The 15,602-nt window shown below is 53.6% G+C and overlaps 1 protein-coding gene across 8 annotated transcripts in view; it reads right to left on the bottom strand.

The window, feature by feature from the left end:
* SHROOM2 (shroom family member 2) overlaps positions 1–15,602 on the bottom strand; it is a 146,375-nt gene that overhangs the window by 10,465 nt on the left and 120,308 nt on the right. For 2 of the 8 annotated variants that reach the window (XM_089904820.1, XM_089904814.1), the window contains 5 exons: positions 12,179–12,697; positions 10,915–11,086; positions 6,258–6,530; positions 3,953–4,205; positions 193–3,790 (listed from right to left, as the gene is read on the bottom strand). In XM_089904820.1, coding sequence (XP_089760946.1) covers positions 3,486–3,790; positions 3,953–4,205; positions 6,258–6,530; positions 10,915–11,086; positions 12,179–12,697 — 1,522 coding nt within the window. In that variant the 3' untranslated portion in view covers positions 193–3,485. Of the gene's footprint in view, positions 1–192; positions 3,791–3,952; positions 4,206–6,257; positions 6,531–10,914; positions 11,087–12,178; positions 12,698–12,908; positions 13,098–15,602 lie in introns of all 8 variants that reach the window. The other 6 variants (XM_089904818.1, XM_089904816.1, XM_089904813.1 and 3 more) reach the window with 5 other exon arrangements.

Here is a 15,602-nt window from a genome sequence, read left to right on the forward strand (position 1 = left end):
CTGAGCCCACATGCCGCAAGTAGTGAAACCCGTGCACCTAGAGCCCACAACAAAAGTAGCCAGTGCAATGAGAAGCCCGTGCACCGCAACCAAGAGTAGCTCCTGCTCACCACAACTAGAGAAAGCCCAATGCAGCCAAAAATAAATAAATTTGTTAAAAACAAAAGAATCCCTCCCTCTCAATTGGCTAACCTTCGGGTCCCACCAACCTGCTGCACAGCAGAAGCGTTTCTAATCCGCCAACCAGGAGCAACTGTCGTGTGCTGGGTGGTTCCGAAAGATGCGTTTGGATGCAGGCAAGGCACTTCCTCCAGGTCCAGAATACAGTGATGGCAGCAGAAGTGTGGACGCTCCCAGTGGCACCCCTCTGATCCAGGCACGGGTCCTGAGCACATGAACACATCAGCTTAATTGCTCTCACAACAGCTCTCTTCCAACTGCAAAGGAGGAAGCTGAGGTTGGAGAGGCTGGCACGTGCTCACAGCCATACGCCTGAAGTGACAGAGCTGGCTGTGCTCCAGGAACTTGGCTTCGGGTCCTGGACGATTTAGTGCTCTTTGGTATCGGACCCTGGTGTGGGAGGTGTGGTCCATCAACGGCCCCAATTCTTCACACCTCCCTGTAGCCACATTCTGCCACGTGACTCATGGTTCCTTCCACTAAAGGGGTAGAGCATATGCCACACCCTCTGACTTTGGGTTTGGCTGTGGCACTTGCTTTGGCAATGGAAGGTTAGCAGGTGCACTCTAACCAGAGACAGGAAAAGCACTGCTGGGACTGGGCTTGTTCTCTTATGCATCTGCCACTGACCTGACCAGGCCAAAGTCCTGGTGCCGGGAGGAAGATGACAGGCACGTGGAGCAGAGCCTGATCTACAATTTCATGAGCTAATGGAATACGTCTCACTGGACCCTGCTGAGATTTTATAGGTCTCACTGGATCCTGCTGAGATTTTATAGTGCGTGTTATACAGCACTGCTGTGGCAGGCACTGACTTATACAACCTCTGTCTGTGACATTTTCCTGACTGCAAATTGACTGCCCTTTACTAGACTGGCAGAAATAGTCACATACATACATACATAGAATTAATCCCACCATTTATCAATGGTTGAAGAATCTAATGTAAGGATATTGCAATTCTTAAAAAAAGATGTAAGTCAAAGACATGCTCCGTTCACTGAAGGACACCATTTATTTTGTGAACGTCAAGCAGAATGATCTGTTGAGACGTAAGTGAAAGTATTGAGCGTGAAATCTGTACGCATCTTCCAGAGTGGACTGCAGGAGAGAAGCCAAAGGCGCGACGCCCCTGACTGGAATCTCGCTATACAGAACATTCCACAGCTGAGCTATGACCGAGAGTGCGCTATCGGCCACCACCGAAGAATGCCAAGGGCAAAACATTAGCACCAGATTGTCTTTATATGCAATAACATAACTATATACAAAGTTATGTACATTGACTCACTGCAATCTGTGGGTCCCCACTCACCAGACATTTAAGAGGCAAACGGGAATGTTGTGATTCTATGTGCTTCGTTAAAAGGACAGTAGAGCACTATATATTGCTATGTAGAAGAGAAAGTTCTCACCAAAAAGCTGGATACAGACACAAATTCTATTTTCACGTTTTACAGACATATCATCAAAATGATCACAATACTGTATTTGAAGGGAAAGAATCACAGGTAAAAGCTTTGTGACAATTAAAAACACACTGAAATCACCGTGGTTGTCTCCCCGAAGGAGGAAGCAGGGGCAGTGGGGGGGGGGGGTGTCCATGGACAGCCAGCTTTACCTTTCCTGACGTGATCAGTTTTCACAGCAAGTGACCCACACCACGTGGCAAGGACACTTCGTTGGCAGAAGACGGATTTTTCAAGTCAGGAATAGCTTAATTGAATAAGAGTAAAAACTGTTGAAAAGGCATTTCTCTTTGGCGTCGGTGGGCTGCCAAAGGAGTGTTTATTTTGCCAGCATCACTGACGCCTGCCAGGTCGGCCCCCTCTATGGGTGCACCGAGGTCACTGCGGCAGCCCGGGAGTCCAGTCTCCCCTCTGGCTGGCGAAGCGTGGACTAGTGTCCTTTAAGACATTTGTGTGCGTCTGTGTTTGGTAAAGCAGCGGCCACTGCTGACAGAGGGACATCTCCCCCCGCCGCTGGAAAACTTTTTATAGGAGTAAGAGGAATTAGGAGTAAAACGATCTTACAGACGAAACCAAAGTCCGCACATCACCTCGACGTGACGTTATCCTAGGGCTTCTCCCGCCATTAACCACACATTTCAACAGATGAGCATTGTCACGAAACTCACTGCTCCACAGTGATCAGATTAAAAATAAGTACGTGAGAACCACGCCATTGGTGGCTAAAACATCGATTCACGTGCTTACTCGCCATGCACATATCCTCTTTGGTGAAGTGTCTATTCTTTTGCCCATGCCCACATTTTAATCGGGCTGTTTGTTTTCTTACTGTTAAGTTTGAGCGTTTTTATACATTCTGGATACAAACGGTTTGTCACATACATGATTTGCAAGTTATTTTCCCCTAGCCTGTGATCTGTCCAGTGGAAAATGACAGCTTGACAGTTTTCTTTAGTAAATAGGCTCTAGAAAAGGGTACAGGAGCTGTACACTGTGTGGCAGAAATTGGGTCTAGGAGTTCTGTGCTCCACCGGGACCTCTGAGAAACCAGAGCAACGGTTCTTAAACCGTGTGTGGCCCTTACGGCATGGTAACAAATAGAGGCAAAAAGAGAGAGAAATTGCCAATTGTAATTAAGGATCATACACACGCAAAATAAATGTTCTGGGGAAAGAGTAAGTTAAAAAATAAAAACACCTAGCAAGCACATTACTACCGGACACGCTTTTAGCCAACTTCTCTTTGCAGGAAAATACCATTTGAACCGTGACGTCGGCCGAGAAGTCCTAAAACCGTGTGTCTGCTTTGCGTGTGTTTTAAAGCGCGAACGCTATTTAAGTGGCAATTTTAACCACATGGAAAATTCACCTTTGTAGAGTGTTACTAAAGTATCATCATGATTTTTGCTGGGTCGCAGATCATCCTTATATGACAGACACAACGAACGCTCAACACTTCTGGGCCAACAGGAGAAGCCGGCAGCTGCCACCTCCCGTGACCCACCGGAGAGGTCGTGCGCCGGGCTTTGCCCGGCACGCGCTCATTGCCTCCTGAGAGGAGGAAGGGGTGCAGCATGGGAAGACGGAAGGGCAGACCCGAGCTGGCAAGGACCACGTGCGTGCACCTCGGGACCAGAGCCCAGTCCGTACTCGGGAACTCACCGTTCACCGGGCGCCACGTGGGGTTGCTTCCAGGCCAAGGGTGATGGGGAGCCACTCTGCTCAGCATTCAAGAGGGGAACTAAGACATTCAATCAATCATCCCAAACGCACGGAAATTATTGCTTTTCTAACGGCCATTTGGTTCTGGGAGGGATTCTCTCTCCAGGACCTAAGTCTAGGCTGCGGTTTTCATCTGCCTCCTCTTGCGTGCCCCGCCGGGGAGGTGTCGGGCGGAAGGCTGTCCAGCAGGCACTTGAGCTGCTCTTCGCCCAGGTGGATTTTGTCCTCCAGCTCGCGCTGCTCGATGAGGAGGGCCGACTTCATCCTCACGAAGTGCGCGTAGTCGGCCAGGCTGTCCTGGCTGAGGTAGCTGGCCAGGATGTCCGACACGATGCCCTCCCGGCGGTCCAGGTTCTCCTTCAACTCCTTGGCGTCCTCGTGCTGCTGGATCAGGACCCGCTGCTTCTCGAGCAGGGATTGCTGGAGAGAGAGAGACGAGGCTGCTGGGGACCAGGCAATGGCGGTGGGGGGGGCCTGGGGGGGGGTGGTGTCCGGCCAACGCCTCCAAAACGCCCGGCAGCTCTTTTGGGGGCTGGTCCAGTGGAGACCCTGACGCCACCCAAGGGACCCGCGCAGAAGCACCTGGGGCGTGGGCAGGAGGCACCTCGCAGAGTGGAGGCCCCAGCGCCAGCTCCCCCGTTGGTGCTCTTGGGCCGCTGCCACCTCCACTTGCTCCTGTCTTCGTGAAAGGCCGTGAGGAACACGGGAGCCATCCAGGCACGAAATGCTCCAGGACCGGGAGATGCTCAGAAAGAGCAAAGGGCTGAGGCAGCCGGTGTGCATCCAAGGCCTTTCCCTGCCAATACTGTGGCCAAACGGACACAAGGCGCAGGTTCTAAAGAGATTCCAGGGCAGGACTGCTAGACCTTTCCGGCCGGCAGACGGAGCTACAGCCCAGGAGCAAAGCTGTAGCAGAGGCCGTGAGAGGGGGCGGCGGGGCAGGGGGAGAGACCGCGCCTGTCGGGGAGGTGCCCTCTCTCCTTCTGAGGGTCCCGCCCTGGGTCACACAGACGCCCCGTTTCCAGAACGCAGCACTCACAGTCGCTGTCTGCCCACAGGGCGCGCCCCCACTTCTCCCACCCTCTCTAATGAAAACTGAGGGGGGGGAGAGGTGAACGCAGTAGATGTCTGCAAGTGCCGGCTGGCAGAAGCCACGGACGCCCTGTCCTCGGTGCGAGTTTCTGACACCAGCAGGGCCACTTTGCAGCTTGGACATTCTACCCACGGCCACGCGCGAGCATCCAGGGTGCGGGAGCGCTCTGCAGAGCGCTGAGCCACAGAGCTCAGAAAAGGTGAGCTGCTATTAAACGGAGGCTAACAGCAGAAACTGCTCCTGGGGTGAGGCTTCCGGGAGTGCCCCTGACTGCACAACCTTTCGGGGTCACCTGTTCCGGGGGACATCTTGAGCTTCAGGTGTGGTGTATTTTCACGGCAAGAGGCAAGGTATAAGGCCAGTTAATGCCAACCAAAAGGGAAACAGACCTGAACTGATGCAAGAAATGCGGTTCGGGCCACTAAGGTCAGTTGGGCTCCCTGGCAACTAGATTCACGTGTCTGCATCTGCCCACGTGCTCATTTTCTACCTGGGAAGACAGGGGAAGCCTCCTACAGCCTGAGGCCACATCTTTTCACTGGTTAGCGTGCCTGTCCGCAACTTTCCCAAGCCCTGGCTGCCTGACACGGAGATTTTCACCCAGCACCGGCCACACGGGAGGCTAGCCCACTGTGCTGCACCTGGACGCGGCGACTGAGCACTTCTTTTGGGTCCACGAAGGTGACGCTGGTGACGCTGCATCAACCACACACAGCCAAGGGGGAGAGAGCCTGTCTGCTTCTCCTCCCTACCACGGACCCCCTAGGGATGCAGTTGAGCTATGCCAGGTCCCCAGGAGGTGTGATTGCTTCTACTTCCTCCTCCAATTCTAAATAAGGCTTTGTCAGTTTCAAAAGGATGAGCTGAGCTGCAAAGACAATACTATTTTTCATTTAAATCGATACTTGAGAGTTTACTATTTCAATTCCAAGTGAGTCTCTCTTTCCCATTCATGTTATTTCCCTAAGTTCTTTCAGATAAACTTGGCAAAGATGGCAAGAGCAGCAAAATGGAATGCGAATGTAACCCACGGGGATCGGGGTCCAAAGCCCCAGTTACTTTTTCGACCCTTATGCAATATGTTCCGTGATCGATAGTCACTAACGACTTGGCTAAGCACAAAAGATCACGGGCTCAAAGCCACGCGCTTTGTAAGATCTTTCTGTGTAACCTGAAACCACTCTCACCTGGAGTGAGTCCAGGGGGAGGGGTGCCTTTTCTGCTCCCCTTGTAGAGAAGTTAAGGTGCCTTATTAATGATGAAGATGATCATTTTGAAGGCCTATTATGTGCAAAGAAGCAAACTAGATGTGCTCTTGCTACCTGACCTACGAAATAGTAGAGCCTGTGACCTACGAAATAGTAGAGCCTGTAAGGTAGATGGTGTCTTGCATGTGCAAAGAGCAGACACGCAGACCCACTAAGAATGTCCCAAGTTGCACTTGCTGTGAAGGGAGGAGGAAAGCAGAGCAGCTCTTAGCCTCATTCTAGACCCTGCCGGCCCTCTTGTGAAGTCCCAGCAACCAAGTCACCATAAAACGCCACTGTCACTGGGTGCCGAGGACTCGTCAGGCAGTGGGGGAGCTCCACTTACCCACGGACGCGCGCCACGCCTCCCCCCCCCCCACACACACAAGGACGGAGCAAGCAAGCCCTGGGCGTTCAACAGCGTCTTGCGCTACGAGGCGGACAGGTGGCCGTGGCGGCTGAACGAGGCTTCCCGGCGGTCTGCTCCACCCCCCACAAGAAAGCCACACCCCGCCCCGCCTTCCAGGTCAGCCCTGGCCATAGTTACCCGATCGCCAGGAGCAGTGCCTTCGTCCAGATTGTTGAGGGCGTTTTCCACGCGGGCCAGGCGGCCGGACAGCGACAGCAGGAGGTTCACTACCTTGTCCAGGTCCCCGATGAACATGCGGAACTTGTCGAACTCGTTGGGCTTGCAGACGGCCTTGGCCAGGGCCTCCACCTCGTCGCCCAGCGCGCTGTTGGCCTGCATGTCCTCCCGCAGGCTCTGCCGCGCCTGCCGCAGCACCTGCAGCTTGCGACCGATGCTCTCGATGAGCTCCTGCTGTGGGCACAGGGCAGGGGACGCGGTCAGGGCGGTCAGGGCCGCCTTGCAGCACCCCCTCACACATCCCGGATCTGCGGGCAACTCAGCTCAGCCGGGCGGCAGCTTGTCTGGCATCAGTAAATAACAGGGGGACTTCCCTGGTGGTGCAGTGGTTGGGAATCCGCCTACCAATGCAGGGGGCACGGGTTCGAGCCCTGGTCCGGGAAGATCCCACATGCCGCGGAGCAACTAAGCCCGTGCGCCACAACTACTGAGCCTGCACTCTAGAGCCTGCGAGCCACAACTACTGAAGCCCACGTGCTGCAACTACTGAGGCCCGCACGCCTAGCGCCCGTGCTCCACGACGAGAAGCCACTGCAATGAGAAGCCCGCGCGCAGCAACGAAGACCCAACGCAGCCAAAAATAAATATAACTAACTGGGGATGTTTAAGACTAGGGGAAGGATAAGGCCTTCCTGTTCAATCATTGGCGTTTGATTTAGAAACGGAACAGAACAAACCTATTCTCACTCTGACTGTCCTATCAGATTATGCAGGAGTGGGACCCCTGGGGCTACTCACGGTGAACCTCGTTTCAGCCTGTATCTTTGCAAGGATTCTCCGGGCCTCTGTGATACCCTTTGCTTCCTTTGTTTTTTGTTTTTTTTCTGGCCGCGCTGTGCGGCTTGTGGGATCTTAGTTCCCCGACCAGGGATCACACCCAGGCCCTCAGCAGTGAAAGCACCGAGTCCTCACCCCTGGACCACCGGGGAAGTCCCTGCGCTTCCTTCTTTGGCAGTTCCCAATTGGAAGCCTTACATGCACACAAGTTATTGAGTCTGGTACTGAGGTACTGAACTCCGTGATTAAAACGTGTCTTCCATGTGGAAATTAAGAGAAATGAAGGATGTCAATGAACTTAGGCAAGTCTTTCAGAATAATAAAGTACTGATCTCCATTTGACCAAAATGTAAATAAATGACTTCTTTAAACGTCATGAAATATACATGCTGCAACGTTTACCGTCCTGCCTCTTTTCTCGTGTGCTGTGTGCTGTTCTGTGGCATTAAGGCACATGCACGGTGCTGTGCGGCTAGCACCGCCACCCATATCTCCACATCCTCTCCATCCTCCAAAACGGAAACTCTGACCATTCAATACGAGCTCCCCATTCCCCCCCCCTCCTGCCAGCTCTTGAAATGATGAATTTTTAGAGAGCAAAAATGACACGTACAAAGACCTTTTAATCGGTCACCATCGCGGCACCATGTGGTCCGAGTTGAGGGGCAGAGAAAGCAGATTATCTGTCTCGTGGGTCATCACATTTGAGAAAAATTACAAGGACCGCTCAGAAGGGGTCCAGCAGGGAAGCCTTCCCCAGAAAAACCCTGTTCCCATGACTACGGACGTGCTTCTGCTGTTAAACCCAAGCATGGCAGATGCCAACCGGCAGCCCGCCCTGACATGGTGAGTGGTGCAGGGCAGCAAAGTCACCCGTTGTCCTTTTCGGAACCCTGCTGCCACCCGCCCTGCACGAGTCCGCCAACCTCGTGTTGACGGACATGGCAGGTTACGTGGGGTTTAGGAGGCCAGCGCATCCCTGTGCTAGCCCGAGGCTGGAGTGATGAAAACGGAGGCAGAGCTCTGCTGCCCGCACCAAGATGAGGACTAAACAATTAGCTGGAATGCTAAGTCCGATCAGGATTTTTAAACTCAGTCTGTTGCTCCACAGCGAGTAATGCTATTTTATGTACAACGGAAGGCTCAGTCTCGTGAAACCCTCCAGGATGGTGTCCAGAGCTGAGCAGGGAGCAGTTGCCCCGACCTCCAGGGCTAACATGAAGATGGGTGAAATCCCCGGAGGCTTAGCCCGCTGCTTGGCATGCAGTAGGCGCCTGTCCAGAGCCGCTGCCGGCAAGACTGCAAGTGTGCATGAGAAGCTGCTCCGAGCTCACCGCTACCGTTCGGTAGACACTGCCCCATCCCAGGGACTATTCGGGCAGGAGAAAAAAAAGAAACAAACCACCTCGGGAGACCCGCTGAAGCACTGGAGACACCCTACACTTCGTACGCCTGATACAGGTGATCTGTGTCTCAGGACGATGCTTCGAAAGAGGGTCTCCATGCAGCATTTTTCCTGCGCACCTGCACGGCCCTCCCTTCTCCTCGTCCCGTGCACACTTTGTAAGCGCGTGACACCGTAGATATGAGGGCACTGGAAAGGCAGCAGAGGCAGCGCAGCCAGGAGAACAGGACTACTGGGGCGGCGACAGCGCTGACCCAGCGCTTAAAGCATTTCCTGCTTGGGGTGGAAGTGCCCGACATACGCTTACTGAACCAAAAACGTCAGCTGGCTTAGGAATTTAATCCTGGTGGGGTGATGGACAGGGGGCAAGCTCACAGTGACTCATGTCAATCCCAAAGCCGCCATCTATGGGGAGGCAGTGCCCGGCATCTCGTGCCCCCAAAGAAATCGGAAGAGGCCCCAGACAGATGAAAGGAGCGGTACCAAGGCTGCTGCTTCCCAAATTCAGTACATCATGAGAAACAAAGGCATAGTATAAAGAACATAGTTCTTTGCATCTAGGGTGTGGACGGAATTAAAACTGTCCAAACTGGATGTTTTTTCTAGGTGTATGAGAATAACAACACTTTGTTTTTTTAAATTCATTATTTTTAAGAACGTGGAAAACACAACCAGAGGAAAGCAAATGGTACCCTGTGCCAGACACAGGGCCTCTAAAATCCCAGGACCAAAACTCTTAGTTTTCATCTCCTTTTTAAATTAAAAAAAGGCTATCACTTCCTAAATTGAAAGTCACTTTCTTTTACACAAGGGTCAGGGTATTTCTTCTGGAATGGGTTTGTCTATCATATTTGAAACCAATCAATGGCATTTTTTAAACAACTAACAATACGAGGAGGTATTAAACATGATCCTTGGCAAGGGTCTTGTCAAAACAAATTGGTATTTTTTTATGAAAGCCCCTTCCAAGATGCTAAGTGTACGGAAAAATGCACCAAATGCTGGTTCCCTCCTTTTTTTCTCCTGGTGCTGACTACGCATGCTCAAAGCCCCTGGAATAAACCAACAGCACATGCTATCCTCTGAAACTGACTGCCTTGGGCAATTCCTTTCTCCCTTTATGCAAATCCTTCCTAAAAAACAAACAAACAGGTAATCACACCTAGATGTCACAAGTCTGGCCCGTTGACGTGCCATGAAGATTTGAAGCTCGCACAGTAGTGGAGACGTCGGCACTGATAGCAATAATTTCGTCCCTACCGTGACCTCATGGTTACACGCTATTTCACCTCTGACCTCCTCTCTAATCCTCCCCCTTGTCCACACAGCTCCAGCTATTGGTCGCCGCTGCTTCCCCAACGTGTCACAAAACTCCCACCCCAGGGCCTTTGCACTTGCGGCCCAAACCACACTCCCCCAGACCCTCCCCAGATCGACCAGACATTCGCTCACATCACTCCAGGTCTCTGTTCATCACCCGCTCATCAGAGCCTTCTCTACATCCTTTACCTCTCTCTATTCCTTCACGCTGTTTTAGTTTTCTGACCACCCGACCTACTCCATTAAGGGTTGGCAAACTTTTTCTATAAACGGCCAAACAGTAAATATTTTAGACTTCAGGGGCCACACAGCCACTGTTGCAGCTACTCGACACTGCTGGTGTAGCGTGAAAGCTACCAGAGACCATATGTAAAATGAATGAGTGTAGCTGTGTTGCAATAAAACTGTATTTACAAGAGCAGGTGGGGGGCAGGGATTGGCCCACGGGGCCCTGTTTGTTTTTTTATATTTGTTTTTATGTTGGCTATCCATCTCCTCTGTGAGCACACAAGTGCCTTCAGGGAAATAAGGACTGACTCCAGTCTGTTTTGTCTACTGCTGTATCCCCAAGTGCCTGGGTGAGTTTTTGGAGTTGAACAGGTGATGCTTTTTGGTTAACAACGCACTTCACAATATACTGTTGAATTTAACTAACATCATCGGGTCACAGATATTTGAAACGGATAGTCGAAGAGGACATGTGCCTTGCGGAAGGTCACACAATTAAGCCCTCTGGATTTAACTGGGGTAGAAGAGACGTATCAGGTGACCTTAAAATGAGAGAGACTGGTGGCCACCTAGCTAATTTGACACTGGATCTCATTACAAAGAGATGGCAAAGAGACCCTGGCAGAGAGGCCCAATTTTAGAACAGAAGACTCACCCACGAAGGGCTTAATACACAGGCCCAAATGTCAGCGTCCCACACAGAAGCCCAACACCAACGGCGCTCGGCGCAGGGCCCAGGGTCGGGGTGGAGCCGGGTGCCGCCCCCGGCCGGCCGGCCTGCCTGCCAGCCAGCCGGCGCGTTCTCGTTTGGAATTGCAGCTCCCCTACCTTCTTCACCGACAGGTCGTGGTCGGCGTCACTCCCTGAATCCTCTTCGGCTTCTTGCTGGTCCTGCAGGTCTTTCATCTTGATCAGGAGCTCCGCCTTGGGGGCCGAGGTGCTGTAGTAGGTGGAGGTGGTGGCCAGGGACACGGCCGCCGGCACACTCAGCTCCTCCTTCCTGGGTAACAAAACGTCAGAACACCCGTTAGCTCTGAGCGTACACACAGACGTGCCCGCGAGTCCCACAGCCTGGGCTGTGACCGGCAAATGGTGGTGCTAACGGAAAGGCACCACAGCTAGAGAGATGAGACAGCAGGAGTGGGGAAGGAGTAGGTTGTGAGGTCAGAACTAAAACACCCCGCCAAGTGGTGCTCGAAGGCGCGCCCCGGAGGGAGGAGGGTGCAGATGGTATCCGCCGGGAGCCCGAGGTCTACGGGGAGAGGTCTGCCGCTATCCGTAGGCGTGGCCGCATGCCCAAGGTCACCGGGCACCTTTCTACCAGCAGCCGCATTTGCTGCCTCTTGCTACGGCCTGACTTCCTGTCTGCCTGGTACTCCCGCCTACCGCCAGTCAACGATGCTTATGGAGACCATGTACAGAAACAGGAGAGATGTGAGCAGATACACCTTTGTGGGCAGGTGAGTGAAGGACAGGGGCTGGAAAGCGCTCTTTACGAAACCTATTGCAGCAAGTTCACTCCCTCAGTTAAATAAGCAACAACAGAAAAGCCTCTTTCATAAACACACATACTAAGAAGTAGTCTCAACTTTCACTCCTCTTGTGACAAGTTTCTCAACTTCCGTACTAGTGACACTTGGGGCCGGACCATTCTTTGATGGGGGGCCGTCCCGTGCATTGTAGAGCAGCAAGCAGCATCCCTGGTCTCCACCCACTAGATGCCGGGGGCACCTCTCCCAGTGGTGACAACCGAAAGTGTATCCCGACATTGCCAACTGTCCCGTGGCGGGAGACAACAGCCTCCGGCTGAGAACCACCGCCTCGTGAGAAGAAGCCCCGTGGGCATCTCCGGAAACGTATATTTTCACATCTTTGCCAGGACCTGACGTCATCATCCCCAGAATGGGCTTTTAATTTCGGGAGGGTGACAAAAGAGCCCCAGAGTGCTAATAAGCACTTATGGAAATCTGTCCCCAAAGAGCAGTCACGAAAACAGACAAACAGATACACTCCCTCGCCCTTGTAAGCCTAAGAGGCACCGGGCAAAACCACATCCAGCCAGGGGGCAGAACCCAGGGCGGCGTCTACTCACTTCTCCTCCGTGGTTCTGGGAGAGGGGATTTTGGGGAGCAGCTTCCTCCGCTGCTGAGCTTCTTCCAAGAGGTGCTCGTCTTTGGGGAAGATGCCCTCCATAAGGTCCATGGTGGTTTTGATCTTCACGCTGGGGTCCAGGATATCCGCCAGGGACTTATCCTTGCCCGCGATCTCGCGGGCCAGCTCCTCCGACTTGAGGTCTTCGGCAGTCCTCTCTTTGGCCTTCACGTAGCTGAGCGTGGGCGTGGAGGCCCGGCTGTCCTTGGCCGTGGGCACCGGGGTGCCAGGGGGCTGGGGCTCGGCGCCCTGGCGGCTGTACAGGCAGAAGCGGGAGTAGGACTGCTCGGACGTGCTAAGCGTCTTGATGTGGTCCCGCTCGAGCCCGCTGAGCAGCACGGGTGGCTCCGGGACGCGGGCCAGGCCCTGGCGGCTCTCCTTCTCGGGCTGGCTTTCCGAGTGCACGATCTTGATGGGCACCATCTTCACTGTGGTGTTGTTGTCCATCACCCGCTCGATTCTGCAAAGAGAAGGGCCGTCTGTTACAGACACGCTGTACGCCCAGGCACCGACCAGAATTAGACACTGGATGAGAAATCGGCTGGTTTCCGCATCCCCTTACAGCCTGGGAAGACTGACTCAAAGGCCTGCAGCGGCCCCAGGGGAGAAGCCTTCATGGTCACACGTCCCAGGATGGGGAGACCAGGTTGAGGAGTGCCTGCCACCCCTACCTTGATCTCCTAAGCCTCCTGGGCGTGTAGGTGTCTTTCCATTTTCCAACAGTCACCTGCACGCCTGAAGGCACATCCGTGGGCTTACTGACAGACAGAAGGGCAGTGTGATGCTCATTTGCTTTTAGGTCAGTGGCAGAGCCAACGGTAAGAAGCCTGCTCAGTGAGATTTTCTTTTGCAAGGGAGCCCTGCAACAGACAGGCGTGTTTCACAGAATTAGCGTCGGTGCGTCAGCCAGCGTCTCTCACAGCCGGGTTGCCTGCGGGGTCCTCGCGGTGGCCGGAGGACTCCTTTAGAAAAAGCAGCCGTGTTCTGAGCACATGCTGAGCGCCACCCGGTCCTGGTCCCGGTTGGAAGCGTCCTTGGACCCTCGTGCGCCCTGGGTCTCACCCCACCTGCCTTCCACTGCCCCACACTTCGAGCTGCCCTCCACACGGCATTTCATACCAGACAGATAAGGATCCAGCAGCGAACATGGGACACGCTGCTCCTGCGCTACCTTGGAAATGACTCATGCAGGCGTCCTTTTTAAAAAAAAAAAAAAAAAAAAAAGTTTGTCGGTGAAAGCGGGGGAGGCACCTCGAGCAGCCACAGGGAAGAAAAAACGGAAAGGAACGGCCTGGTTGAGGCAATGGGGCTGCGTCAGGGGCCACCCGAAAGCCGGCTGGTGCCAGGGGATCCCCCGGACCAGGGCCGCTGGGACACAAATCCATTTCAAATACCCTTGAAGGACAAACTGGAGAAAGAGAGCTATCTGCTGGTAGCCAGGAGGGAAGGCAAAAGACAGGCCAAAATCATACAACCAAAACCCCGACTTGTTCCTAACTCAGCGTAAAACCACTTCTGTGGTCCGAATGGACGTAATCTTATGGTGCACAAGGGGCATAACACAAAACATCACGGTTCTTTCCTTGTTCCTAAGGGTGGGGCGCGCAGGCTGCAATGAAATAACTTTTATTTTCTTCTCTCCTCCAGCAGAAACCACTGAGAGCAGAGGTGTTTGTTTATTAATCTAGGTGGTCATATATAGTCCCTGTCGTGCCTTCTTAGTGAATAAGTTTCTAAAGGCTGTCACTCTGTGCATAATACTGCTGAGACATGCTGGACTTCCGAAGGAAAATTGTGGCATCTTATCGAAGCAAGGACACACAAACAAGAACCCCTCTTCATTCCATCCCTTGCATTCCATGCGTAGAGACCCTCAACACCTGTTAGGGACTTCAAAGTCAGCCTGTATTTGCATCTCCCCCGGCCCCGATTCGTGGGGAAACTTAATTTCCAGCGAAGGAAGACACGAGGTAAAAACAAAAACAAATCCTCCGCAGGTTGTCCTATACTTTCCAACACAGCGTCTCTTCCCGGTCATTTCTAAGCACAAATGATCTCTCCTCTTGAAACCTGAGCAGACTTTCACATTTAGGAAGTCTGATGAACTTCTACCTCAAAGTGAAGACAAAACACAGTGGACAAGACCTTATCGCAGCCAGACCGCATCCGTTCCTCATGGTAAGCCGGACCAGGAGGGATGGAGGATGCGGGCTGTGCCGGGCCTGGCCCCCTCTCCGTGCTGCGGCTCCTCCCAGAGCGCGGGCTCCGTCCAGGTGAGCCGCTGGCCGCCCACAGGGCCCCAGCCCCCGACAGCAAGCAGTGCAACCCGCTGTGCTCACACACCCAGTCCCGAGGGAGCCCTCAGCCCACATGCCACCCTGGGTCTGATAAACCACAACTCCCACAAGGAGTTTCTCCAACCACGAGTTGCCCGAGGTGACCGCAAGACTGTCCGAACGACCCCGAAGCAGCCCCCCGAGCTCCATGCTCACACACGCTCCCAAACCCAGAAACCGGCCCCAGGAAATCTCCTGGGAACACTGCTGGGAGCCGTGAAATCTGTCATTTTCACTCGCCCGTGCTGCTGGGCATTGTCTCCATGTTGTTGTAAACCAGCAAAACACTCAAAATTTTAGAAGTTTTTTCATAGTAAGCTTCCTGGCTTTACGACAGGAGTTGATGCATTTTTATTCGGAGCGAATGAGTGCTCTGAAATTCCCCACAGGGTGGGAAGGCTGCACTTCCGCGGCCTGGCACAAGGGAGGGCTCTGGACCTGCCTGCTGAATTCGGGAAGGCGTGTCTCAGGGACACAGGAGCTGCTCTGCACCCTGGCTGGTTCCCCAGCAGAGGTAACTGGAGGGAGGGACAGATGAACGCGGAGGGAGATGAGGGGGGCGGGTGGTGCTCAAGAAATCACTCAGCACACGTGCAGACAAGAAGGGAGTCTCTGAGCTGTGCCCAAACACCAGGCAGCTTGCGAGGCCCCGGCCAGTGTGTTGCGCTCGCTGCCCGTTGGTGGTTGATGGTGGATATGGAGCCGGCCAGCACTCGTGTGGAGCGCCGGCCTCAGGTTCGCAGCGTATGTCAAGGGCATGCCACTCTCTCAGGCCCACGGTGACCGGTAACACCCGCTCTGGGGACGGGGACACCAAACTCAGTACATTATGAGCCACTTCCTCGGTAGGAACTTCGTGGGTGGCGTGGCTACCATCTGCTGCACTGTGCTCCCTGAGGGGACACATACCGAGTTAGCTCTGCACGCTGACCACAATCGGGCGCTCTACGAGGGCTGGCACAGCAAGGGACGAGACAACCTTCGCTGTCCCAAATGACACATTGGATGGGAACAGAGCGGATGCCTGAA

The sequence above is a fragment of the Delphinapterus leucas genome, chromosome X (assembly GCF_059928025.1).
Source record: "Delphinapterus leucas isolate spDelLeu-1000000601 "Yukka" chromosome X, BTC_Dleu_Yukka2, whole genome shotgun sequence".
Classification (NCBI taxonomy): domain Eukaryota; kingdom Metazoa; phylum Chordata; class Mammalia; order Artiodactyla; family Monodontidae; genus Delphinapterus; species Delphinapterus leucas.